This window comes from Mustela nigripes, chromosome 1 (assembly GCF_022355385.1).
Source record: "Mustela nigripes isolate SB6536 chromosome 1, MUSNIG.SB6536, whole genome shotgun sequence".
Lineage (NCBI taxonomy): Eukaryota > Metazoa > Chordata > Mammalia > Carnivora > Mustelidae > Mustela > Mustela nigripes.
In genome coordinates this window covers 205,140,624-205,168,336 of record NC_081557.1, presented here as the reverse complement: position 1 = coordinate 205,168,336, position 27,713 = coordinate 205,140,624, and the positions used below count along the sequence as shown (strand labels likewise).

At 50.9% G+C, this 27,713-nt stretch overlaps 1 protein-coding gene across 2 annotated transcripts in view; it reads right to left on the bottom strand.

Moving 5' to 3' along the window:
* Nucleotides 1–17,072, bottom strand: part of ACOX3 (acyl-CoA oxidase 3, pristanoyl) — a 38,253-nt gene extending 21,181 nt beyond the window's left edge. Inside the window, exons 1-8 of one of the 2 annotated variants that reach the window (XM_059380096.1) lie at nucleotides 16,911–17,072; nucleotides 11,790–11,947; nucleotides 11,253–11,483; nucleotides 10,092–10,166; nucleotides 9,625–9,714; nucleotides 6,761–6,904; nucleotides 3,439–3,527; nucleotides 755–851 (exon numbers count right to left, since the gene is read on the bottom strand). In XM_059380096.1, coding sequence (XP_059236079.1) covers nucleotides 755–851; nucleotides 3,439–3,527; nucleotides 6,761–6,904; nucleotides 9,625–9,714; nucleotides 10,092–10,166; nucleotides 11,253–11,483; nucleotides 11,790–11,933 — 870 coding nt within the window. In that variant the 5' untranslated portion in view covers nucleotides 11,934–11,947; nucleotides 16,911–17,072. Of the gene's footprint in view, nucleotides 1–754; nucleotides 852–3,438; nucleotides 3,528–6,760; nucleotides 6,905–9,624; nucleotides 9,715–10,091; nucleotides 10,167–11,252; nucleotides 11,484–11,789; nucleotides 11,948–12,085; nucleotides 12,216–16,910 lie in introns of those variants that run through there. The other variant, XM_059380104.1, reaches the window with a different exon arrangement.
* Nucleotides 17,073–27,713: the final 10,641 nt, after the last annotated feature.

Sequence of the window (27,713 nt, the reverse complement as noted above, 5' to 3'; positions counted from 1 at the left end):
GCCTTCCCCTCCTCTCACTTCACCTCAGCCTCTCCTGCGCCCCTGGACACTCCTCACTCAGGCTCTCCAGCCTCCAGCCCAACCCACGCTATGCTCGTCCCCTCCAGCATGTGCCTTCTGCGCCCTCGTCTTCCTACCAGCTTCTAATGAACAGCCGATGCTACATCCCATTGGGAAGAGACTTGGTTCCATATTGCCAACTTCTCTCCTCACCCCTAGTGTCCCCATCATGCTTGCTTCCCACCCTGTGGTTCCGGCTCCGGTCAGGCAGTACGTGTCATCAGATCCAGGCCTCTGAGGCTCACGTGTTGCTGGGGGTGTGGCCACCCTGACTGCGAGCTCAGAACTGGGAGTTGACCGCCTGCTCCAATGTGGGCTGTGGCCATCGCGGCTCTAACCCTCAAAGAATTTGGGGATGTGGTGAGCCCCAGACTCAAGAGAACACGGTCACCCCCATTTGGAATGGTCCACCATGCGACCTAGGCCCTTAAGCCCTTCAGGGAAATAGCACCAGCAAGGGACATCCTCCCTAATCCTGGAGAGCTGGGGGTTGGGCAGAGGAGTGGACATCCATGGGTAGTTTTTGGCCACTATCTGTCATGCCCAGGACCCTTGGGGTGCATCCGACCCAAGTGCCACCTTCCTTTTTGGTGGCACTGGAGCCTGAACCAACAGGGGTTCTCCCCCGGCCAACCCAGCATGGGTGGCGGGTCTCTGTGCAAGCCCAGGCAGAGTTCTGTGTGGATCCCTGTACCTTAAAGGGGGTGACATAGGTACCCTCAGGGGTGACGTCTCCAGTCCGGTTCAGGAGGTCTTGGCGAGGAATTCGAACTTTGTGGAACATGGCAAATCTGTGTGGAGAGACAGCAGGACCTCTGGTTAAACGGGGCTCTGGCCCTGGGGCTCCTCTCCTCTCCCTCCAGAAACCCAGTCAAATAAAAGCAAAGGAAAGTTAAAAGGGCCACAATTCCCCCCGCCCCAGAAAAAAAGGGAGGAAACACCAGAGACAGGAAATTTCAAAACATTTTTCTATCTAAAAAGTAGGTTTGGGAAAACAATGTGGCGTGTTCGTGGCAGGGTTCTGTGTGGAAGCAAATGACTGTGTACTGGTAACCACGGGGCCAGGGGCCTCATGCTGCTGGGATGAAGCTGGGGAGTCAACAGAAAAGGGGGGAACTGATTTATTTAAAGACCAGAATCTGGTTCTCAGCCTTCAGACTCATACCAGGATCCACAAGACGATGTGAAAAACCAGCAAACTAAGGTCTGAAAACTCACATGTCCAACAAAAGAACTGTGTTATCACATTGGGGCTCGAAGGCACATAAACTCATTTCTTTTGAAAAACTAAAATGAGAGGCTCACTCACACACTGTCATAGACCCCTGTGTGTTAGTAATCAAAGGTGTTAGCCGTGTTGGGCTGGGAAAACCCATTTCACGATCGTCTGCAGGACAAGACTACCACACAGAGAAACGGATGCTACATAAACCAAACCACAGCTCCAAACCATCTTAGAAATACTGACAGTTCCCACATGACTTGTCTGATGGCCAATCACTTCCAGAGTCATCCGAATGCGCTCTGGCCCATGGGAGGTCACAGCTGAAAGCACAGTGTCACCAAGCCCAAGAGGGGAGCAGCCCCTCTTGGCTCACACCAGCTCCTGCTCAAACGGTGGTTCCTCCTAAGACAGGGCCAAGTACCCATCAAAGCTGGGTGTGAGCTCTGCCCAAGCAGGGTCTTGACCTCCCTGTCCTTGCCATCCATGTTCACTCAGCCTCCACCGCCTCTGGTCAGGTTCACAGCGACAGTCACCCCTGGGCTCTCTGCAGACCCGCCTGTTCAGCCCGTGGTGTGCATAGCAGCACAGGCCCTTCCAGACCGCTGATCAGAACGGCGACAACTGCACAAGTCCCTTCGACCCTGCCAGCCACCTCCTACTCCCTAGCCTCCAGCCACATGGCACCTGCCATGACCCTTAAACAAGCCCAGCTCTCCTGTGATCCCTGTGCCAGCAGCCCTCAGGGCACCACCGCCTCCTCCAGAGGTCCATCATGATTGTCCTCTCACCCTGCCTGCAGCAGGTATGGGTGGATCCTTGCACCACTACAGGGAGGCCATGGCCCACTGTCCACACTCTCACCAGGCCACCTCCTCCTTGGCAGTTTCTGTGGGTCTTACAGACCATTTAATAATGGCTACTGGGTGTGACTCCTGGGAGATGCCTACTGAGGGCCATGCAGTACGTGGACAGCAAGCGAGACACTGTCCCCTGGGTACCACTGATCTCCCCACCACATCCTGGGGCCAGGCCAGCCTTGGAGGAGAGGTGCAGTGCACCTGTCCAGACCCCCAGGGAGGAGCACAGACCTGGGGTGGGGCACAGAGCGGGCTGGCGCAGCACCTCCCAAACTCCCTGGGAAGCCCCGAGAGGATCTGCAAGGGAGGAAAGCTCAGCTGGCTGCCAGGCCCCCACCAGCATCCAGGAAAGAGGCCAACCCCTGCAGGCCACCCGCCCAGGTATGAAATGAAGGTCAGCTATGGACCGGCTCTTCCACAGGCCCACAGAGAGCATCGAGGCCCTGTTGAGGAGTGACCACTGTGCCTGGGCCTCCATGGGGCACTTGGCCTGGCCACAGTGGGGTCCCCCAGGCAGCACTCATAGATGTCCCCTGTTCAAGAAAAGACTGGGTGCCGGCACCCTGGACTGTTCCAACTTACCACTTGGAGGCTGAGGAATGCTTCTGCAGGCCCGACTCTGGAAACTCTAAGCACCCTTTCTAAGGAATGGAAAACATTCATCCATTCCTACTACAAGGAGGTAGAACAAGGCCAAGCGTGTTGATACTTGTGAAAAGAATCACTTGAGTCTAACTAAAAGCCAAACTACATGCACCTCTTTTGAGGTGCAGACCACAAAAGCTGTTCCAGAAATAGGTGGCGGCCAGGCCACAGGACGTGGGCACGACACAGGGTGTGTTAAGACGCATGTGACACAGTGTGCATGTGTGACACGGATGTGGGAGACAGTATGTGACATGATGTGTTTGTGTGACACAGCATGTGTCAAACAATGTATGTGAGACAGAGAGTACGTGTGACATAGGGTATGTGTCACGTAAGAGTGTGTGATATGGGGTATGTGTGATGTAGGGTGTGTTACACGGGTGTGTGTGTCAGGATGTGTGTGTGTGTGAGACACGGGGTGTGTGACAGGTTGTGTGTAACACAGGTCTGTGTGACATGGGACGTGTGAGGCACAGCTCTCAAGGGGCAGGTGAGGTGTGCGTCCCACTGTGTGTCCCCTCCCCCACAAGAGTCTAGGAGAGCTGGGGACAGCACTGAGGGACCTGGCTCACAGGCCGACATCAGCAGGGATCGAGCAGCAACCCCACAGGGAGCAAAGTGACCACAGAGGTCAGGGCGCACACTCACCCATTGTCCACACCGTTCAGCCCCAGCTTCTTCCCCATGTCGCCAACCATCACCCCCGGCATGGGAAGAAGAGTCTTGGGGTCCCGAATCTGCACAACACACAAAAAACAACCAAGGGCAACCATTAGGACCTCACAGAAATGAAAACAAAAGTGTTAAAAACCCCCAGTGACTGAGCCCCAGGCTCCCTTCCTGTATCCGTGGGTGGAAACCATGTCCTTCAAAAACGTGACCTTATTTGGGGCTAGGGCCTTCGCAACTGTAATTAAGCAAAGGATCTGGAGATGAGGTCCTCCCAGATGACCCAGGCAGGCCCCAAATCCAATGATGTGTCCTGGAAGAGACAGACGATGTAGCCACAGGCCCAGTGACTCGGCAGCCACCAGCAGTGGGACGAGGCAGGAGTAGACTGTCCCCTGGAGCCTGGGGGTGGGGAGCTGCCCACACTGAGGTCAGACATCTGGCCTCTGGCTCTGTGGTCTTGTGTCACTGCAGCAGTGCTAGGAGGCCGGCATGCGAGCCAGAGGAGATGCTGCCTGAGATCAGTCCTATAGATCTCTGCCCCCAAAGCTGGGTTCCATGGAGCTACCTTCCCAGACACTGCAGGTGTGGCTAGCAGGTGGTTCCTCACCTCACCACGGGGGCCCTAAGCCAGGGACACGGGGCTGCACCCGAGACCACCAGTATGCTAGTGACTCCCAACCAGGTGGGAGCCCGCACTGCCCCTCGCTGCCAGGGCCGGATGTCCTATCATAGACCCTCTGGCTGTCCATCCTGGAGGGCATCCTGAGCAAACAGCGGGTGGAGCACACCCACCTTACACAGCTTGGCCCCACGAGAGGCTCACACAGCCCAGAGGTCCACAGCACAGGGCAAGAAACTCTACTTCAAGGAAACTGTGAGTGCGCACTCTTACGAGTTTAGCTATTTGCAGAATGGCTTGCTTTCGTTTATTCTGGGGAAACGACCATCGAATCCGACTGAATGTCATGAGAGGGATATCTCAGATGAGAGCAAGGGCTGATGTCCAAACGTAAATGCTCTTTCCCCCTTTCTCAGCTTTCATTAAATCCCAGTGAAGATTAGGATCTAACTTCTCATAACATTTTGAAATGAAAAAAAACTGGAAAGGAGGTGAACGTGGAAGAAAACAGGTAGGTGCTTTTCAAGGAATCTCAGACAAAAATAGAGCGGGCACAAGTCCAGATTCCCATGAAAATCCATGACCACACAGCTGCCACCAATACCGACTAACCTCCCAGTCGTGGAAAGGGAGCGGACCAACGAACAGAGCGAGTCAATGTCATGCCGATTGCAAACAGGAGTAGCTGTGTCTGTGTCTAATTTCTGAGCTCCGCCAACCTGACTGACGTGAGAGACCGAACCTGTGAGAAACCTCCGCCCTTCACCAGATCGGCCACTGCCTGTAGCAGGCACTGCACCTCTGATTGGCTTGGTGAGTCCTCATTTCATGCTCCCCTCCTCGATAAGGACGGGGACGCTTGCCACCCACAAGCCCTCGCTTGGTGCACACTAGGCACATGGAAACACCCTGCTGGATGGAGGGGTGACACAGTCCCGCCGGAGAGTGAAACACCCCTGTTCTCTTGCCTAAAGGGCCGGAAACCCTCAACAAAGTGAACACTAGCCCATTCTCCATCAGAAGATCCCTTCAGGGACACACCTGTACTCACCGAAGCAGCGTATGACAGCCTGGGGTCATGAGAAGTGACTCCTGGGCTTCAATGGCTCAAATGTGAGTTGAGAATAGGGACACGAACAACAAGGGGGACAGGAAGCAACCAGACTTCACTGAAATTAAAACCCTTGGTGCCGCAAAGGACACAAACAAGAAAATAGAAAGACAACAGGTGGAATGAGAGAAAATCATCTATCGGATGAGGGTTAGTCTCCAGCACACGGGATTCAACAATAAGAAGACAAATCACCGATTCAGAGCCAGATGGAGAGGCACTGATGGACGATGGCCCGGTCACGTGACGGGAGGATCATGAGCCACAGCCTGTAGTAAGCAGCGTGGGAAGGCAAGCAAGGACCCGGCGGCAATGGGCCAGGTTGCAATGGGTGACTGACAGCGTCCCTCATTTCCGCCCTGTTAACCAGGCTAGGACCAACCTGGTGAAGCCCAGCCCGCTCCCTGACCAGGCTCAATGGCTGTCCCAGCCTCCAGTGGCCACCTCACTGCTGGAGCCAGCTCCACGGGGCGAAAGACCTGAACAGACATTTCTCCAAAGAGAATACACAAGTGGCCAGCTGACACACGAAGAGAAGCCCAATATCATGGCCATTACGAAAATGCAATCAAGAACCCAGCAAAAATGAGCCCATGCCCAGCAGCACACAAAGGAAAACACGCCTCTGGAGGGTCTGAAGAGCTGGGAGCCTCACACGGTGGTGCAGACGGGAATACGGATTGGTGGGGACTGTGGAAAGCAGTATGGCAATGCCTCAGGGAGTTAAGCACAGCATCGCCGTAGGACTCAGCAAGTCCCCTCCCGGGTGTCTCTACCCCGAAGTAGAGAAACAGGGGTTCAAACGGACACCCGCTCGTGAGCGCACACAGCACTGTTCACGATAGCCAAAAGATGAAAACCACCCGAACGTCCCTCAGGAGGCAAGTGGATACACACACTGTGGCCCAGTCCACACAAAGGTACCTCAGCCTTCAGAGGTGCGGCACTCCCGGCACTGACACGGTATGGGCTGACTTCAGAACCGTACTACATACAGGTAGCCAGACAGGAAAGCTCATTGCTGTAGTTCTCATCCACATGCAACATCCCGCAGGCAAACCCATGGCGGCAGAGAGATCCAGCAACTGCCAGGGCCTGGGGAGGGGGTTCGGGAGCAAGCAGGTCCCGGGCAGACCCTGGCCGTAGCTTCCCACTTGTAACTCAGGAACAGGCTACATCAAGGCCCCCAAGTCGGACCTCCCAGAAGCACTGGAGCCCACCTCACACTCATTGGGTCAGAACCACAGGATGGTGCGGCTGGGAAGCCCAGGTTTGTGACAAGCAGCTGAAAACACAGGGATGTGGCCACCAGAAGGACGGAAAGATTCTCCCACGGTGATCTCGGGTCTAGACCGGATGGAAGGACCCCAGCACCCTTGACATTGGGGGCTGGATAATGCCCTCTTGGGGGCGGATGGGCTGTCCCATGCACACAAGGCGGGGTTCTCCTTCCCCTTGGGCTGTGCTCACTGGAAGCCAGGAGCACCCCAGCACCCAGCAGTGACGAAGGTGCCTTCAGACTTGGTTACGCATCCGTGGCCGGAGCCGCCCCGCCAGCATCCACTCACCTGCACCACGAAGGAATGCAGGCCGTGGCACTGGCCCCCTGGCGTGTACAGCTGAGCGAACACCACGGCGTGTGTCGCCGTCTTGCCCATGTTGCCAACCCAGAATTTGGCAGCTTCAAAGTCGGGGGTGTGTATGATGAATTCCTGCACCAAAAAAAGGTAATAATCATAAAGTTGTAACCAAAGTTATAATGAACAACTGAAGCACACATAGATCTTCCTTCCCTTTCCAATGGACTCAACGTTCGTTCTCTGTTCAAAAGTCCTAAGAGTAGAAGCAACTGAACATTTTAGCTCCTTTCTGGAGCAGGGAACCCTGTTTTACATTTTTTTAAATATTTTGTTTATTTATTTGTTAGAGAGAGGGGGGAGAGAGAGAACACAAGCAAGGGGAGCAGCAGGCAGAAGGAGAAGCAGACTCCCCACTGAGCCTAATGTGGGGCTCGATCCCAGAACCCTGAGATGATGACTTGAGCCGAAGGAAGACACTTAGCTGACTGAGCAACCCAGGTACCCCAAGGAAGCCCTGTTTTTAAACACAGTGTATCTCTGGGTCCCATAACTTAATGCAGACACGTTTGTGGAAAATGAGGAGTCACGTCAGACAATAACATATATGCCCACTATTCCGGCAGCTGGCCAGCACCCCACCTGCTTAGCACCATGCCTCACTCCCTCAGGGCGCCTTCCCTGGCTACAGCCTTGAATCAGAGGCCCTCCTCGGCTGTGCTCCTTCCTCACCCCTCATGAGCACTACCATTTCCCCTTCCACGGTGTCCCCAACCCATGAGCTCCATGAGGGCCATGTGTCCAGGAGCACAAGGCAGACTCTTGAAACATCAGAGTGAATGAGCCCACGGATCAAGGCAGGAGCTGGGAGGCTTGCCGGGCACTCAGTGAGACAGGAGACAGGCCATGTGGGGGGCCAGGCTGGGAGTGAAATGGGCTGGGGGCAGGATGGGAGCTAGCCCAGGGCTCGGAGGCAGGCTGGGAGACCTGGGCTAGCTGGGCAGAGCCAGCGTTGGACTGGCCACAGTGGGCAGTCTCCCTCTCCCTGTGGGTGGGCAGCTGAGACAAGCGCACAGGGAAGTCCTTGCTTGGCCCAGCCGTGTATGTGGGGTTATCAACTCCGAGGGCCCTGGTGACCCCCTTCCAGATGCAGAGACCCCGCTCAAGAAAAGTGGGGGCAGGGGCAGGTCGGCCAGTCCTGCCTATAGCTCCCCTCTCCATAGTGCCACCACACATCACTGTCCCTCAGCTGGCCACTGCTCGGGACGGCAGGGACACCTCCACCCGCCACCTGTCCTCCACGGGAGGGATGGGGGCTCCCTCAGGGCCACGGCACCGCCATTCTGTCCATCCATGTCTGCCCACAGCCTTCCCTCAGTCCCAGCCCATCATCTCTGCAGATGTCCTCCCTGTGCAGGCACACTACCCCGTCCCTTCGGTGTCTCCACAGTCCCCGACACTCACAGCTCTCTTTGCTCTGTCCCTGTCTCCCCTCCAGCATTGGTGAACCCCCAGAGCAGGGGCTGATCTGTCGTGCTCACTGCTAGGTGCCCCATATCTTAAAGCAGGGCCTGGCACATACTAGGTGCTCAAAAAACACCTGTCGTTGACATGGGCACCTGACCAGCAGCCCACAAAGGGCCCCAGGCTCCCGATCTCCCCCTGCTCTGACATCATGCTCTGCTGGTCACTTAGGTGCAGATGCCAACAGGCAGTGGGTCAGAACCAGGCCACCCCGCAGGCCCCTGCCAACAGGCAGTGGGTCAGAACCAGGCTTCACCCCGCCTCCCCACTTAGCAAGAAGAGCCAACAGTGCCAGAGTGCAGAGTGAAGAGACCAGGCCAGGCCAAGAAGAACTTGGGCTCAGAGAAAGGTATCCGATGGCTAGAAAGCCAAAGGGGGCCGTGGCCAAGCAGCTCTCTCTCTGCCCGACTCTTCCATGGAGGGCCGTCCATGCCAGGCCAGGAACACCTCTCCCTTGGCCCTGCTTTGCCTGCCAGGGGCTCCCCTCAGGTCTGTGGCTCTGTGCAATATGCACCTGGCCCACGTTGCTGAAGAATGAATGAGTGAAGAACAAATACAGGAGCACAGGGCTTTACTTTCCTTTATACAGACTCTTCCAAACTATGCTCCCAATGCAGGGAAGGCGGAGGGCTCCTGAAACACCAAACCAGGTGTGGGAAGGGCAGCAGAGGGCATGGTCCTCAGAGAAGCGGAGGAGACTGACCCCAGCGACGGAAGTAGCAGGGTATGGAGGTCACAGAGAGAAGAAGCTGCCTGACCCATGCACCCCATTCTCTTCCTGCCCTCCCTTCTGTCCGTAGAGCTGACCACCTGATAAATCATGACTCCATTAGCTGACATCTGTCCCCCACCGACCACAGCCTAAAGTGTCTGCTCCCTGACAGCAAGGACACAGCCTGTGAGGGCCCAGTGCTGAGAATAACACATGCACCAGTGGAAGGCACCAGGCAGCAGCTGATGGTGCTCACTGGCCACACGGCCCAAGGAGCCAGATGTGGGGGCAGGAGTGGACAGGGAAGGCCCCTGGCCAGTGGAGCCTGGCCACTGATGGGGAAGGGTCAGCTAGAAAGGGACCAGGGTCACGAAGAACCCTGTTTGCACTGTTCATTTTAGAAAGCGTGGGCAGCTTGAAGATTTGCGAACCCAACACCGACAGGCTGCCTAGTGAACAAAGAGATGAGCCCCCCCATGTTCCAAGCTGACACTTGGCAGGGGGACGATCTCAGGGTGCACGTGAGAAGCACACGTGCACAAAGACAGATCTCGGAGTGTAGGGACCCCATGTTACGCAGGCTTGAGGCTGTGAGACTGACAGGAATATGATTACCTACCTCAGTTGTGGGGTCATAGTGAGCTGTTGTTCGGACGGCCTTGGCATTACTGCCATGACTGAGCTCGGTCACAGCAAAGCAGCCGAAAATCTAATATCAAAGCAAGAAACAGGGTTAAGGCAAGAGAGATTCTTTGGGGTCCCGCCACCATCCTTCCGGAAGGACTAAACTAGAGTCCAAAGCTCCAAGTCCCCACCCCCGACCCAACCAGCTGGGGTCTTACGGAGTCACAGGGACATGCGGGACACCACGGCCCCAGCCTGTGGGGACAGTGGGCTACTCGCCCGGGCAACGCAGAGCCAGGAACTGCTCCCGGGAACGGAAGAAAACAGAAGGCTTCATTTTGAGAGCCTCATGCTAAACCCACCAAGTGCCAGGGAATATGCAGCTCCCGGGGACCCACCTCCTGTGCTTGGGGTACACAGGGAGAAGAATATGGGCTCATGCCTCTGGGGCTCTCAACTCACCTCCATGTTGAAGATCTTTGGAAGGTATTTTAAATGTCTTTCAGAACCAGAGCTGTAAATCGCTGATCCAAAAGTCTGGAAGTACAAAATGGTCACGCAAACAGAGGCAAGTTAAGGCATCCTGCTCTGGGGCATTGGGGGAGGCAGGCACTGTAATGCCCATGGCTGGGGTGATTCCTGAGTCCCTGGCCCAAGCAGTTCACGTTTAAGTTAAGCAGGAGCACCTAAGACACCCAAGGGAAATCCCGAGGGGATGGATGGACAGGGAGACAGGAGCGGAGGGGGAGAGGAGGGACGAGGGTACAGGACAGGCGGGCGAGCCCAGCTTCCCATCAGAGCCCCACAGAGGACCGTGTGTCTACCAAGGCTGGGGACACGTCATCACCTCTACCGTGCTCCGGCAGTGGGAGCCCCAGGATTGTCTCTGACCTGCCTCCCCTTCCCTGCCTGTTTTGCTTTTTGTGGGGGCTTTTTGGGGGGAGGTGTTGGCATAAAGCAAAAAAAGCCCCAAACCTCCTCTTCTTTTTTTTTTTCTAAGATTATTTATTTATTTATTTGACAGAGAGAGAGAGAGAGAGTGATCACAAATAGGCAGACAGGCAGGCAGAGAGAGAGGGAGAAGCAGGCTCCCTACTGAGCAGAGAGCCCGATGCGGGGCTTCATCCCAGGACCCTGAGATCATGATCTGAGCTGAAAGCAGAGGCTTTAGTTCACTAAGCCTCCCAGGTATCCCCCAAATCTCCTCTTCTTATGAGGCTTTAGTTTGCATGGCGTTCTCCCCAAGGACTATGCAAATTCTCGCCAATTTGCACAGATAGCTGAGAACAGCAGGACTTCTCCCTAAATCATCATGCCCACATGTTCTCATCTCCATTTTTGTTTCCTATATTATTATTTAGAACTCTCTTAAAAGAAACACTTCCCCAAATGCTCACATCGCCATCTATAAGGCAGCAAATGCTGGCCAGCAGCACAGCCCACGGGCACCGTCCACGTCCCACAGGCTGTGTGTCATTCACATGAATGAGGACCTTCTCTCTCTGTGCCTCAACCTCGTCTGGGCCTGGGGTGGTGCAATGGTGTGTGTGTGGGGGGGGGGGTCCTCTGCTCCATGTGAGGCAGGGAAGGTGCAATCCTCTGCCCTCCTCACCACCCACTCACCAGCATGTGCAGCAAGAACTTGATGCCCAGGGACCAGTCATACATGCCCAGACTGGCGATGAGCGTCTGGACCAACAGGGGGCTCGCCACCATGTCTTCCATGGAGAGGAAGCTAAGCTCCAAGAGGCGCTGGCAACGGAGGAAGTTCAGCTCCCGGCACTTCTCCAGGCACAGCTCTTCCCCCGAATGAGCAAAGAGCGGGTCATTCTCCAAAGTCGAGAAGATGGTCTTCTGGAAATGCAGGAGACGGGGAGTGCCCCACTTGGAGGCAAAGGTCAGCCCTCACCATGCTCTGACTATGGCTCTTTTCAAGGCCACCAACCCCCCGGGACATGGTCCAGCCCAGCCCCCCAGGGACAGATGGAAGTTGTTCTGGCCATGAGCACAGGGACCCAAGGCCTCAGAAGGTGAACCAGGCTGTGGTCCTTCAGGGGTGGCAGTGAGGCTCGCCCAGAGGGACCAGACGGCCTGTGCCCATGAAGCAGACATCCAGCACAGCCGCAGAGCTCGGCTCAGCCCTCTGACAGCTTGCCTTACCTTCAGACGCAGCACGTCCTCGCCTTCCAGGAACAGCGCCAGCTCCTTCCAGCAGAAGGAGGCGCGGGAGCGGTAGGCCTGCAGGGGCCCCTTGGGGAGATCTGGCAGCAAGGCATCAGCGCCACCTTCTGATGGGGGCGCCATCTTGGGGTATCAGCCTGCAGGAGACAGACAACCTGAGCCGGTGAGCTGGCCAGTTCACCTACCCGAGCCACAGTGCGGGCATGCCATGCAGCAAGGAGGAGAGGAGCAAACGGACTCCCAAAGGGCCAGCAAGAGAGAATGACCATACAAACCTCACGTCTACCTTCCCCGAAGACAGGGTGAGGAGGCAGTCGCAGTGGGCAACCCCGGGCAGCTGAGACCAGAGGCTCCGTGAGCTACCGCTTGGCCCAAGGACACCTCACGCTCTCAGGGCCACCAGATCTGTCCCTCAAGGCCCAGCCACACCTCATGACCCAGGAACCCTCCCTCTAGAGTCTGGCCACTGCTGACTGGTCCACTCTGGCCACATAGGACAGGAGCAAAGGTCCCCTTCCCACCCATCTGGATGTGGGTCATCTGCTGGAGAGCCTTTGAACACAGACTTTTGTCCTGAACTCTCTTCACAAACAGACATCTGGCTTACCACCAACAAAGCAGGTACCCTGCAACCCAGCCCTCTTGACCAAAGACTCATTCTGGAATTTTCTGAGAGGACTGGCTCCTTTTCCACAGTGCCGTGGCTCATCAAGGCCCAGGACAGGAAGGGCTGGTGAACCCAGACCTAGAGGAAGAGCAGCAGAGTGCGGTCCCAAGCATGGACCATCCCCTGCCCACCCAGCCGAATCTTTAACACCTCCAGGAACCTGGGTCTGTTTCTGCTGAGTGTGGAAACAGTCTCAGACATGGGGTTCTGAGTTTGGCTGCTCAGTACTGCTGAGAAGCAATGGGGGCTTGAACACTGGACAAAAGAACTTGTGTGTGTCTGCACGAGAGGGGAAAGGCACAGAGGGGATGCACTCCCCCCAAGGCAAGTGCGAGGGGGCAGGAAATCTGAGCAGACCTACAGCAGACACGGACACTAGGGGAGAACCAACAAATTCCCAACAAAGACGAGCCACGGGGCTTCCACTAAGAATTCCACCGAACAGTTAAAGAAACATACCAGTTATCTACAAAGTCTCCCAAGAAACAGAAGCACAGGGAACACTGCCATAAGGTACCCCATAAAGCCAGTGGCACCTGGAACCCCAAACCAAAGACATCTCGGGAAAGGAGAATGACAGGCCAACGTCCCTTATGAACACAGGGGCACATCTCCTCGGTAAGTCCTGCAGACTGAATCCAGCCCCACCGGAGAAAGATTGCACACTAGGACAAGGACCTGTGCCCCCAGGAAACTACACACAGCTCAACAGGACAAAGTCAATCAGAAGGCATGTGGCTGGTACGGTCAGTTGAGTGTCAGACTCTTGATTTCAGCTCAGGATCTTAGGGTTGTGAGACTGAGCCCCAAGTCAGGACCCGGCTAAGTACAGAATCTCACTGGGGGGGGGGGGGTCCTCTATCTCTCTCTCTGCCCTTCCCCATTTCTCTCTTTCTCTCTAAACAACAAAAAACCCCAAAAGAATAGAAAAGAAAGAAATAAAGTCAATTAATTTAATATGCCATGCCAACATGATAAGGACAAAAATGTATGATCGTGTCAAAGGATGCAGAAAAAAGCGTTTGACAAAATCCTACGGTCTTTCATAGCAGAAATTCTGAACAATCAGGAGTGTATGCCCTTCACCTAAAAAGGGTGTCTATGAAACGCCCATAGCTCTTATCACATGTTAATAAGACTGAGTGCCCTTCTCCGAATACCAGCAACAAGACATAGGTGTCCACTTTGCCTCTTCCCATCAACACACTACTGGATGCTCCAGCCAGTGCTGTCGTGCAGGAAAATGAAATCAAAGGCATCTGGATTAGAAACCCATCTCTTGTCTACAGATGATACGATCATGTATACAGAAAATCCCAAGGAACCCACTAAAAAACGACTAGAATCAGTTAGCTCAGCCAATTTACAGGGTACAAAATCAATATGCAAAACTCAACTCAATTTCTATACACTCACCACAAACAACTCAAAAATGAAATGAAGAAAAAATTCAATTTATGACAGCATCAAAAATAATAAAATACAGAGAAACAGATTCAGTGAAAGAAATGCAAAACTTATACTCTGAAAACTACAAAGCGTTTTTTAAAGAAATCTGAGGCCTCAATAAATGGAGAGACATCCCTTGTTCACGAGTCAGAAGGACTAAACACTGTTAAAATACTGACATTCGCCAACTCATCTACAGAGCCAATGTCATCCCCATCGAAATCCCAGCTGGCTTTTTTTTTTCCCCAGCAGGAATTAAAAAGCTGATCCTAAAATATACCGGAAATGTAAGGAACCCAGAATCGTCAAAACCTCCTCAAAAAGAACAAAGTTGGAGAATCCATTCTGCCTGATGTCCAAACCTGACGCAAAGGGACTGATATGGCACCACGTGAAGACAGATGTATGCAAATTGATGGGAGAGCTGAGAGTCCAGCAGCAAACCCTAATATGTAGGGTCAGCTGCCTTTGGCCAGGGCGCCCGAACAATGTCCTGAGGAAGGAGCAGTTTTCTCAACTGGTGTTGGGGGTCCCCAATGTCCACGTGCAAAGGAATAAGGGCCCACTCTTTACACACACACACACACACACACACACACACACACACACACACACACACCTCAATGTAGGATCTAACACTAAAACCTCAAAGAAGGTAAGGTAGGACTAAACCTTCACTACCTTTAGTGAGATCACACCTTCCTGGACACGGCATCAGAAGCACAAGCAATAAAAGTAGATTGATTAAACTTCATCAAAATCAAAAACTTTTGCTGTAAAGAATACCCATGAGTGAGTGAAAAGGCAACCCAGAGAAAGAAAGGTTTTGCAAATCATTTATTGATAAGGGAGTTGCTTCCAGACTATATTAAGAATCTTAATAGTAAAGCCAAATAGCCCAATTTAAAGGCCTCAAATAGAGGTTTCTCCAAGGATAGACAGATGGCCAAGGAGCATGTGAAGAGATGCTCAGCGTCATTAGCCATCCAGGAGGGCAAACCGAAACCATGATGGGACACCACCTCACCTCCCTTATGATGTCCAGGATCAAAATGACAGCCAGTAACATGCATTGATGAGAAAGTGCAGAGACAGAACGTGCAGACAGTGGAAACCTCATACCCTCGTTCCTTGCTGGTGCAAAGGCAGAAGGGCACAACCATTTTGGGAAAGTCTGATGGTTCTTCAAAAGCTCAGCTACACAGCCACCACATGACCCAGCAACTCCACTCACAGGTACCCACCCAAGAAAAATGGAAAGAAATAGCCACACAAAACTTTGTGCACGAATGTTCATCATGGCATTATTTATAACTCCCCCAAAGTGGAAACAACCCTATGTCCAACAACTGACGAATGCATAAACAAAATGTAGTTTATCCATACAATAAAATATCACTGGATGAACCTTGACAGTGCTAGGTCAAGTGACAGAAGTCACACACCAAAGATCACATATTGCATGAGCCTGCTTTAACAAAACGTTCAGTGTGGGCAAATACACAGAGAAAGCAGACTGGCGGCTTCCAGCAGCTGGGGAATGACTCCTAATGGGGCCAAGATTTCTTCTGGAGTGATGAAGGCATTCTGGAAATAAAAAGTAGTGGTGGTCGCACCACACTGGATGGCTGTGGATGGATTGTATAGTGTGTTATGTCTCAACCAAACAAGACTTTTCTAAAGGTAAGCCACACTCTTAGCAGAATTCCAGTGCTCCAAAAATGCAAGCTATGAAGTCCAAGGGGAATTCTTATCTTTCTGGACTTCCATGCCCTCGATGCATCCTGGTCACCCATCATGCTCCCTCCCTGAGGTCCAGGACACCACACCAGGTGTCCCTTCCTGCGCCCCTCGAGCTCCCTGCAGACTCTCAGTCTCAGCCACACTCACTCTTCATCACCTGCTGACATTGTCCCTGATGCATCAAGGGCCCCCAGACAGGACCCTACAGGTCTGCAAGGTCAGTCAGCAGTTTCCTGGGAAACCTCCCCCATCCCCCGCCACCACACACACACACAATCTAGAAGCCCTCGAGCTCTGAATGGTCCAACCCAGGGCTCCGCAGCCCTGGGTTACCGGAGCAATAAGCCTGAGTGCCATGCTGGAATTCCCTTCTCTGCCCCCAGAACTGATTGGTTACCAAGCCCCCAACTGCAGCTTTCTAACACCTACTGAATCCTTTCTTCCCTCCACAACTATTAAACCAATGCCAAGACTGTCCAATCATCGAGCAATCCCTGACTGTAGGTGAATGTTAAGCAGCTACATGATCTCAGCGCTGCTCACAATCCGAAGTGCTCTCAGCAGGTGAGTGAATGGAAGCCTGTAAGATGGAAGAAGTTGCCTGAGATCCACAGCTGTTAGCACACCCAACCTCAAATCCCAAGATCCTAAGCAGCCAGGGAGGCCCCTAGGACTCCATGCCACATGAGGTCACCCACATAACTACATGATGGTCTCGCCGTGGTGACCAAGGAGTCTGATGCCAGAATGCCTGGCGTGAGACACCAACATTAGCACTTCTGAGTTGGGAGCACTTAGCCAGTCACTTTACCCCTCTGTGTGTTAGGGTGACCCCACGGTCATGCTAGTCTAGTGTCTAGTGTCTAGTCTGCTGCAGTTCCCAGGGGGCCCTGGAGCAGTCTCGCCGCAAGACATCATTACAATAGCTACAGCCGCCTTTAGTCAGTTTTCCTCTCAGCAGCAGAGAGGTGACTAAAATGCAGACTGATCATTCTCCCTTTAGGTGACAGCTCTGTGGCTACCTTGGGGGACAATGTCTGACCTCCTCAGACTGTCTCTCCAGTTGATCTGCCAGGTCCAGGCGCCGGCAGTCTCGCCCCCAGCAGCTCTGGCAGGGAACCGGTGTGCCACGGGGCCTTTGCACAAGCCACCCCCCCACGCCCACCCCTCCCGGTAGGCCCCCCGCCCCTGAGCCGCCGGCGCCGCCCGCGCCGCTGGGCCCCCGGCCCCACGGACCCGACCTTGAATTTCGCCGTCCCTCCTGGTCGCTGGGTCCCCCACACCGTCCAGCGCACACAGCAGACGCCCGACGAATGTCCTCTGGGGCATGACAGACATCCAAAGGCGAGCACCGCCCAGATAGGCAGGTTGACAGCGCCGCACGCCTCCCGGCCACCGTCCTCCCGTCGACGTCATCACAGCGCGCCGCCGGCCCGTTGCCTGGGAGACGCGAGGTGCGCTTGGGGAGAACCTGCCTTGTGGGCGGGTGGGTCTCCTTATGCACTCTGTGTGCGGGTCTTGGGGTGTTTGCTCGGTATGCTGATTCCTGGGCCCCCTCCGGAGCCAGGGCAACAGAACCGTGGGCCGGAGCTGCTGCACCGCGTGCTCAGCGATATTTGCGAGCGGTGCTACTACCCAGTCCCTCCCAGGCCCCCGGGCGGCTGCTCCCTGGCCCCCTCGCCGGGCAGTCTTCGACCCCGCAGTCCTGCCGGGGCTGGACCAGCTGCCCGCTGCCGCGCTGCTATTTCCAAGGGCAGTTGCAAACCTAAACACCGCTCCCCAGCCCTGTCTCGCGCTGTGTGGGGGCTCCAGACTGAGCCGGCCCCTTCCCCCGAAACGCGCGGACAACAGAGGAGACGAAGATGAAAGTCCGTGGCCTCCCGCCGCCAGTTGCAGACACTCCAGGCAGGCAGGGGCCGCCTTTCTCTGGTGGACCCACCTTATGACGGATAAACAGCCGTCGTCGCCGTCGTCTTCCTTTTTTATTTATTTATTTTTTAAGATTTTATTTATTTGTCCGAGAGAGAAGGAGAGACCACAAGCAGGGGGTGCCGCAGGCAGAGGGAGAAGTAGGCTCCCCGCTGAGCAAGGGGTGGGGGAACCTCTATCCCAGGACTCTGGGGTCATGACTTGAGCCAAAGGCAGAAGCTTGCCAAATGTGCCACCTAGGTGCCCCTGACAGTCTTCTTTAACATGTGAAAATCTTGCACCAACTTGCATGTTTGTGCAGCCACTTTGGGAAACAGTGTGGAGATTCCTTAAGAAATTAAAAATAGAGCTACCCTATGACCCTGCAATTGCACTACTGGGTATTTACCCCAAAGATACAGATGTAGTGAAAAGAAGGGCCGTAGGTACCCCAATGTTCATAGCAGCAATGGCCACAATCGCAAAACTGTGGAAAGAACCAAGATGCCCTTCAACAGAGAAATGGAAAGAGAAGATATGGTCCATATATACAATAGAATATTATGCCTCCATCAGAAAGGATGAATATCCAACTTTTGTATCAGCATGGAAGGTACTGGAGGAGATTATGCTGAGTGAAATAAGTCAAGCAGAGAGAGTCAATTATCATATGGTTTCACTTACTTGTGGAGCATAAGGAATAACACGGAGGACATGGGGAGATGGAGAAGAGAAGTGAGTTGGGGGAAATCGGAGAGGGAGATAGACCATGAGAGACTGTGGACTCTGAGAAACAAACAGGGTTTGGGAGGGGAGCGGAGGGCGAGGCGGTGGGAAGTTTGGGTGAGCCTGGTGGTGGGTATTATGGAGGGCACGTAATGAATGGAGCACTGGGTATGGTGCATAAACAATCAATCTTGGAACACTGAAAAAATAATTTTTTTTTTAAATGTGAAAATCCTGTCGAAAACTTAGTTTATGTCTGCCCCTCCCAACCCAAAGCTGTATAAACAATTATTCCTCACTCCCCCAGAGCACCTGTTTCTGCCTGTGGGTCCTGTCCCTGTGCTTTGATAATGCCACTTTTTTTTTTTTTAACCCAAAACATCTCAAGAATTCTTTCTGGACCACTCACTTCCAGACCCCACACTGCATCAGATCACATCAGAAGCAACTGGATCTGGCAATTTACCACAAGAAGAGCAAGGAAGACCAAGTCAGAAGGTTTCCGTTTAAAGGGATCTGAGAGATTGACACTGTGGTCACAGGAAGACAAGTTCAGTTTTTGGGATGCATGAAGTTTAAGACGCCTCTTGATGAAATCTGGAAGTTTTGGATTTGTGAGCAAACAGCTAAGAAAGAATTTTTGAAGGGTCTTTGGTGCAAAAAGGTGTTTTTATTAAAGCATGGGACAAGACCTGTGGGTAGAAAGAGCTGCACTGGGGTCGTGAGAAGTGGCTCATTATATACTTTTTAATTAGTGTGTGTTAGGGATACCATAAGGAATTGGGGAGCAAGGCTTTCAGGACCTTGAGGGGATAGCCATTGCTAAGGTCAGGTTACTTTTCGTCTTTAATAAAATGTAAACATTAGGGCACTAAGGCAGCCCTGAGTTCCTTGGGAAGGGCCATGCTCTATAGGTTTTAAGAGTCCGTGGGCTGCAAGCTGTAATATTTAATTTAAGCTACGTTTCTCTCACCTTTGTTTCCCTCATCATTTTCGCCCCTGAACAGATTTGACCCTTAAATCTTTAAGATTGCTGGGGGCTCGGTGTCATCTTCTGGAGCAGCATCCTGCTGGATGGGGGTGGAGATGGGAGATGTGTCCCTACCTATGGGTTAAGATTGCTCAGTTGAGGAATGAATAGGAGTTAGGAAAGGCTGAGGCAGCTGTATCTGGAGTTGATAACATATGGGAGTCTCCTTGAGCAAAAAGGATCATCTGTTATGGCAGGGAATGGGGCAAGTTTGTTAAAACCCTCAGAAAGTTACAAATCACATGCCTAAATAGGATTACAGATCATTATAAAACTTAAAATTTAATTATTCAACTAAGTTGGGAATGAGAGACTTCAAAGACAAGTATGTTGGGTTATATGGTTGTTAGCAAAACTCAGCTCCTTTAATGTTGAATGAAGAGTTTTAATTGTTTAATTAAAAACCCGATAAAGACAAAATATAGAAAACTTGGTTTTCTGGGCAGACATTAAAAAAAAAAAACACCGAGGTCTTTTTAAAGAGAGAGAAAAGCAGAATTTCAGTCTTATACCAGTGTGCTTTTAAAATCCATTCATTTCAGGGGCTCCTGGGTGGCTCAGTGGGTTAAGCCTCTCAAGGTCCTGCGATTGAGCCTCACATTGGGCTCTCTGCTCAGCGGGGAGCCTGCTTCCCCCTCTCTCTCTGCTTGCCTCTCTGCCTACTTGTGATCTCTCTCTGTCAAATAAATAAATAAAATCTTCAAAAAAATTTTTAAAAATCCATTCATTTCAGTCTTAGTCCTGACAGCACATAAAATTCCAAAGATTTTCCTTCATAAGCCTTCTACAACATTTTTATTTATTCCTATTTTGACCTATGCCCTTCTTTAAAAATCAATCTTCATTACATTTAGCTGAATTTTTACTCTTAGAAGCATTAGTCTCCCATGAAAACTAAGTGTAATCAATTGTGAACTGTTATGCCATAATTATTTATATCTGAAATGTATAAATATAAATATATTTTATAATTTATAATTTAAAACATGTTTTTTCATAGTACAATCTTTAGAGAAAACACAAAGCATATTTAGCACCGGACCCAAATATCCTTAGTTTTTCTGCAATAAGCAGTCCAAAGCACAAACCTACACCCAGTAATCAGTGCTTTAGCACTCCATCCTATGTAGAAGAGATGTAGATATCCAACAATTTCAATCTCATTTACCATCCGAGCAACACTTTAAAGTTTCAGGTTACCAAAGACATTGAAAGCTATCTTAACAATGACCCATGAACATCTTGAGATAGATGAAATTAACCATCATTTTAACTCATTTTTAAAAGATTTTTACTTATTTATTTGACAGAGATCACAGGTAGGCAGAGAGGCAGAGAGAGAGAGAGAGAGAGAGGAGGAAGCAGGCTCCCTGCTGAGCAGAGAGCCCATTTCGGGGCTCAATCCCAGTACTCTGGGATCATGACCTGAGCCAAAGGCAGAGGCTTTAACCCACTGAGCCACCCAGGCACCCCTTTAAGTCATCTTTTTTCTAACAAATTGCTGCAGAGATAGCACGAGCTTATTGGACCGTCAGTAAATCTTGGTAGAATAGAAGTTTCTTATTAAATGCTGATAACTCTAAAGAAGTGTCTATCTTAATTAAACCAACAAACTACAAGTTATTTCACATACGAGTTAGTTTATATTTATATTTCACATACAAGTTAGTTCGACCCAGGTCCACTGAAAAGTCCATAAATTTCTTCCCCGTTGTCAAGTGGTACCTGGTGCACCAGTGGGGAAATCTGAAGTGGACAGTGTTAGGTCCAAGTGGTTACTTTTCCCTTCTGGACAGTGAGGTTAGGAGGAGAGGCCAATGGTGCCAGAAGCCCCCAGATGGTTAGGAAACAGGTATGTAAGCCACACTCAAGGTTGTGTCGCAACAGGAGGAACACTGGGTTGTGGGGGAGCAGAAAAGGTGAGGTGCTGCCTGAGGCAGAGGAAGAGGTTTCCCCATTCTGAGCTCAGAGTGAGCCACCCAGGCGCCCCTCCTGTTACTTTTATATTGAGTCCAATTAGCCAACATACAGTACATCAGTTTTTTTTTCAAGATTTTTTTTATTATTATATTTGACAGAGAGAGAGGGATCACAAGTAGGCAGAGAAGCAGGCAGAGAGAGAGGGGGAAGTAGGCTCCACGCTGAGCAGAGAGCCCAATGTGGGGCTCAAATCCAGGACCCTGAGATCATGACCTGAGCCGAAGGCAGAGGCTTAACCCACTGAACCTCCCAGGTGCCCCAGTACATCAGTTGTTTTTGATGTGGTGTTCAATGATTCATCAGTTGCATAAAACACTCAATGCTCTTCACATGTTCTTATTGCTTTTCATCCAGTTACCCCATCCCTTCACCCCCTGTCCTTTCTGAAACCCTCACTTTGTTTCCCAAGTCCAGAATCTCTCATGGTTTGTCTCCTTCTCTGATTTCTTCGCTTTCTGTTTTCCCTCCCTTCCCCTGTGGTCCTCTGCGCTATTCCTTATGTTCCACAAATGAGTGACACTATATGGTAACCGTCTTTCTCTGCTTGGCTTATTTCACTCAGCATAATCCCCTCCAGTTCCATCCATGTCGATGAAAATGGTAGGTATTCATCCTTCCTAATGGCCGAGTAATATTCCATTGTATATATGAACCACATCTTCTTTATCCATTCGTCCATTGAAGGACATCTTGGTTCCTTCCACAGTTCAGCTATTGTGGATATTGCTGCTATGAACACTGGAGTGTATATGCCCATTCTTCTCCCTACATCTGTATCTTTGGTATAAATAACCAGTAGTGCAATTGCCGGGTCCTAGGGTAGCTCTATTTCTAATGTATTGAGGAACCTCCTTACTGCTTTCCAGAGTGGCTGTACCAGCTTCCCACCAGCAGTGTAGGAGGGTTCCTGTCTCTCCACATCTCACCAACACCTATTGTGTCCTGTCTTGTTAATTTTAGCCAGTCTAGCTAGTGTAAGGTGGTAACCCAATATTCATTCTTCTTGGGCTCACATGGAACTTTCTCCAGAATAGACCACATACTGGGTCACTGAGATTATTCCCTACATATTTTCAGAACACAGTGCTTTGAAACTGGAACTCAATCACAAGAAGAAATTTGGAAGGAACTCAAACACTTGGAGGTTAAAGAACATCCTGCTAAAGAATGAATGGGTCAGCCAGGAAATTAAAGAAGTTAAACAATTCATGCAAACTAATGAGTATGAAAAACATCGGTTCAAAACTTTTGGGATACTGCAAAGGCGGTTCTTAGAGAGAAATACATAGCCATACAAGTCTCTCTCAAAAAATTAGAAAAATCCCAAGTACACAAGCTAGCCTTACACTTAAAGGACCTGGAGGAAGAACGGCAAATAAAGCCTAAACCAAGCAGGAGAAGAGAAATAATAAAGATCAGAGCCGGAATCAATGAAACAAAAACCGGAAGAATAATAGAACAGATCAACAAAAGTAGAAGCTGGTTCTTTGAAAGAATTAATAAGATCGATAAACCTCTGGCCAGACTGACCCAAAAGAAAAGAGAAAGGACCCAAATTAAAACAATTGTGAATGAAAGATCAGAGATCGCAACCAATACCGAGGAAATAGAGACAATTGTGAGAACATATCACCAGCATCTATATGTCAACATATTAGGAAATCTGGAAGAAATGGATACATCCCTGGAAACTTATAAATTCCCAAGACTGAAACAGGAAGAGGCAGGCAATTTGAACAGACCAAAAACCAGCGAGGAAATTGGAACACTAATCAAAAACCTCTCCAAGAAACAAGAGTCCAGGGCCAGATGGCTTCCCAGGGGAATTCTACCAACCATTTAAAGAAGAATTAATATGTACTCTACTGAAGCTGTTTCAAAAAATAGAAATGGAAGGAAAACTTGCAAACTCATTCTATGTGGCTCCAGTTAGTCTAGACATTAACCCAGGAGTTGGATGAACGGAAAACCCCCACATCTGTTAGGAGGAAGCAGAGTGAGAGGGTCAACTTCCCCTTCCTTAGGGAGGGCCTGTTTCCTCCATCCCGGGATCTGTCAGGAGGAAGCCCATTTTAATAATTATTATTTAATCTTTCAGGAGAGAGTTTATTGGCCTGGTTAAGTGAACAAACATGTTCCGCAGGAGGCACTTAGGTCAGGGTCCTGAGTTAGGACCCTGAAGCCCTGGATCTGGAGTACCTCCATCCATCTGCCCTGTTCCTTTCCTGCAGGAGAGATCTAGGGGACAGATCCTACCAAGGCCATGCAGTGTTACAGGAGATCAGTACTTTCTTAAATTTTGCAACCTGAAATCATTCCAGTGCATTAAAAAGCATTCCAATGGAGAGTCCAGGGAACTGAAGAAGAGAGAAGGTCCATTAGCCAAGAAACCCTCCCCCAACTCCCAGGTGGCATCCCACAAAAGATACGTCAGAGATTCCTGGTGTCAAAGTGACCTGAAGCATCCCTCAGATGGAATGGCTATTATCACTGCCTGCCCTCAAAGGCCATGTAGGAGGAAGGCAAGCAACCCCTTGCTTCCTCATCGTTTTCTAGACTGCAAAGTGGGAGCCAGGGCATGGACCAGGACTCCATGCCTTGTCTTGAAGGCCGTGCCCTATTTTACCTTGCCTCGAAAAACCCGCAGTTGTTAACCATTGGAGAACCCTAGAAAGGTTTTCCAAGGGGGAAATTACCCAATTTTGTAATTTAAATAGTTAGTAGAGGACATTGACAGAAGACAGTAAAGATTCATCATGGTCTAAGTAACATTCCAACACATATAGTCAACTTACATGTCAGCTTCTCGGTCCTGGGTTGGATTTTAATTCCATTGCGTACTGGTTTCAGCGGGCTCCCAGTGGAGGTCCCACGGTCAGAAGCAACTAGACCAGAGATGGGAAAGGGATGGAGGAGGAGGAGACCTCACATGGGAGTCAAGATTGGGACTTAGGTGCTCTCCTGTGCCCAAGACAGACAGCTTTGTGTAAGGTCAGGAATGAAGAGAGGGCACCGAGTTTCTAGGTCTTATTACCATCCTGGCCAGGGTACCAACTTCCAGCAAAAGGCAGCGCTGTAGATCAGCCTTTAGCTAGAGCATTGGAGCCTAACCAATGGGCATGAACATGTTCCAATAAGACCACACTCTCTGAAATGCCCCTGGAGTGAGAGCAAAGGAAGAAGAGAGGAAGTACTCACCAAATTTGCACCATGGCTCAGAGTCCTGACGAAAGGACTCGAAGCCCCACGTTGTGGGGCAAATAATTTGGGATAATTGTGATTTGGAGAAAATGGTCAAGAAAGAATTCTTAAGATGTTTTTGATGGAAAACGGTGTTTTTATTAAAGCTTGGGGACAGAACCCATGTGCAGAGAGAGCTGCACTGGGGTTGTGTGCAGTGGGTGATTATATAAGATTTCTTATCCTATGGAAGGAGGGTGATATTAGGGTCCCAGGAAATTGACTCTATGATTTCTGGAGGTCTGCTATGGATAAGACTGCTTTTTTCCTTATAAATCGTTGAGACAATTCCAAACTCATGGAGCTGCATGTCCTGTGGGACTGTGATCTGTATCAGTCAACCCTCTGGGTTTTTCCCCTTCCTTTGTTCTCCAGCAGCCAGAAGTGCTTGAGGAATGTCACACATCTCCCACCTGGGGGAGGTTTGGGGGTGTTAGCTTGGGGTTTGCCCCCAGCTTGCCTTTTGAACCCCCAACACCCGTGGGAGAACTGTGTGGCAACGCTTGGCTGATATTTGGGAAGTCTCTCTCTGTTCCCATTCCACTCTGAAATACCTTCTCCTTTGTTCCATAGCTGCACATTGTCACACTTGTGATTCTCATTGAAAACGGACTCGGCATTGGGAACACTGAGGTAGGGGAACTGACAGGACTCCATTTCAGAAAGGTTCCCTCTCCGCAGTTCCTCAGCTGGGTCCCGTTTACTCACGTTCCGCATTTTGCCTCTGAATGAGCCAACAAAGCTATGTTCCCATTTCATGGGGAGAAGCAAGAAAGTGAATCATCCTCTGAGTTTTGTCCTAGGTCCCCAACACCTGATAACATCTAAGAAAAGCTGGGTCCCAAACTTGTTCCAGGACATTATCTCCAAGCAAGCCTCCGCTGATGCTGGCTTCAGTATTCCCACCTTTGGTTATGTACAGAATTACATTTTTTAAAAAAGATTTTATTTATTCATTTGACAGACAGAGATCACAAGTAGGCAGAGAAGCAGGCAGAGAAAGAGGGGGAAGCAGGCTATCTGCCAAGCAGAGAGTCTGATGCGGGGCTGGATCCCAGGACCCAGGGATCATGACCTGAGCTGAAGGCAAAGGCTTTAACCCACTGAGCCACCCAGGCGCCCACAGAATGACATTTGTCATTCACCCAACAATCTCCTTTGACTGACGCTACCCTGGATTCCTGGGGGAACAGTACCCTGAGCCCTTTTCCAGTATAAACCCCTAACCCAAAGTGAGGAAGCGGCTCATTCTCATTTCCTTTCTGAGTCTCCCAGACATTTCATCCGCTCTTCTCTGTCACTCATGTTATTCCGGTAAACTCCGTTCTCACTTTCTCTGGCTTGCCTTTGATTTCTGTCCTGTGCGAAGCCAAGGGACCTCTTGGCTGGTCTTGTAGGACCTTCCCCTGTGTTCCCAGACTCAGTATCAGGGGGTTCTTCCTGTTGCAGAAGCAGAAGGGAAAGTCTGCATGACCGGCTACGACCCTGAATCTACCATGCTAAGCCAACAGAATTAATTCTCCACCAGGCACTGTTGTCATTACAAGGGGTCCCTGAGTCCACAGGAGCACCCAGGAGGGCCTGAAAATCAAATAGAAAATAATGGTCTAATAAGGCGCCTGGGTGGCACAGTCAGTTGAGCAATTAACTCTTGGTTTTGGCTCAGGCTGTGATTTCAGGGTCATGAGATCGAGCTCCATGTCTAGCTCCATGCTCAGTATGGAATCTGTTTGAGATTTTGTCTCCCTCTCCCCTCTCGCTCATTCTATCTCTCAAATAAATAAATCTTTATAAAAATTACTGGTCTAATAAAAGTACACGCCACTGTTTTTCAAATGGATATACTTTTGAGAATCTTTTATAAAATGAATGAACTATAGAGTAATAATTCACACTTTTAGATCAGTTTCTCCCAAAATAATGACTACTAGAAAATTATTTGGGTTCACGTGTTTTATTGATATCAGATAAACATCTTTCCATTTGGAAATCACTGCAGTCCAGTGCAGAGGTGGGGAGCAGGTACTGGCGGGCAGGCTAGAAGTAAAGACGGAGGAACAGGTGAACTGGTGCAGGTGAGAGGTGGGAAGGCCTGTGGCAGGCAGCTGGTGCAGGGGTGGGGGATGACTTTGTGCTGTTGGTTCTGTATCTCATGGGGTGGTGGGCACACACAAAGCAGAGGCTCCCCGCTCTCTCTCTTCACCCAGCCCTCTGCTTCACAGGTCGGTGCAACCCTTCAGGCTGCTCGGAGCTGGCTCATAGCCAGCTTCAGTCTTATTCCTTCATCTTTCCACTGGATCCCTGCACAGATGACTGGGTTCAGGACTACTCTTCCCAACTCTGACCCCAGCTTTCCTACAACCCACCTTCTGGTCTCTGCTTGCCAGCCCCCCAGCACCCCACACTCAGTTTCCCCTCTGGCCTTAGGACACTGCTTGACTCGAGTCTGACAAGGAGTGTGCTTTAGACATCTCTGGGTAGGACTAGGTGGTCTCTGAAACTTCTTGAATGGCGGTGAGGTAGGAAGAGAGGAAGGGGTCACACTCAAGTTTGGGTTGTCCTGCTGGGATCTGGGCGGATAGAGATGCCTCTGAGACCAGCAGAGAGGGGAGCAATTTAGGGGGAAAAGAAGGGGAGCTTGGTTTTGTGCAGGTTTTGTGAGATACTTCCTGGTAAGACTTCCAGGAGAGGCAGTGGAGCAGGTACAAACAGCAGGGGAGGCCAAGAGCTCTTGCGGTGACATCACTGACCAAGAACTGGCAGTCCTCTGCAGCAGTCCCCATCCACCCATTCTTGATCATTTTGACATCTCTCCACTCCACCCCATTTGACCTTGCTCATCTTTAGCCCTTTGCTCTATTGGCCGTCACTGGTCAGTGCAATGATTTGAACACATTGTTATTACTCAAGTTTCCTGCCTGGCTTTGGCCATTTGTCTCTCTCTATCCCCATCCTTCCTTCCTCACCCACTCCTCGCTCCCTTCCACGCCCACTCAGTAATTAACTAGGTAGCTCCTCTGTGCCAAAAACTAAGGTTAGGGCCTTGGTGATGAGTAATCCAGACTTTGGAGGTACGAGCCAAGAGGTGGGGTGAAATCTGTTCTTGTTCCAGCAAGGAGCCGACAAACTCTTACACAAGGATTCCCACCCACTGCCAACT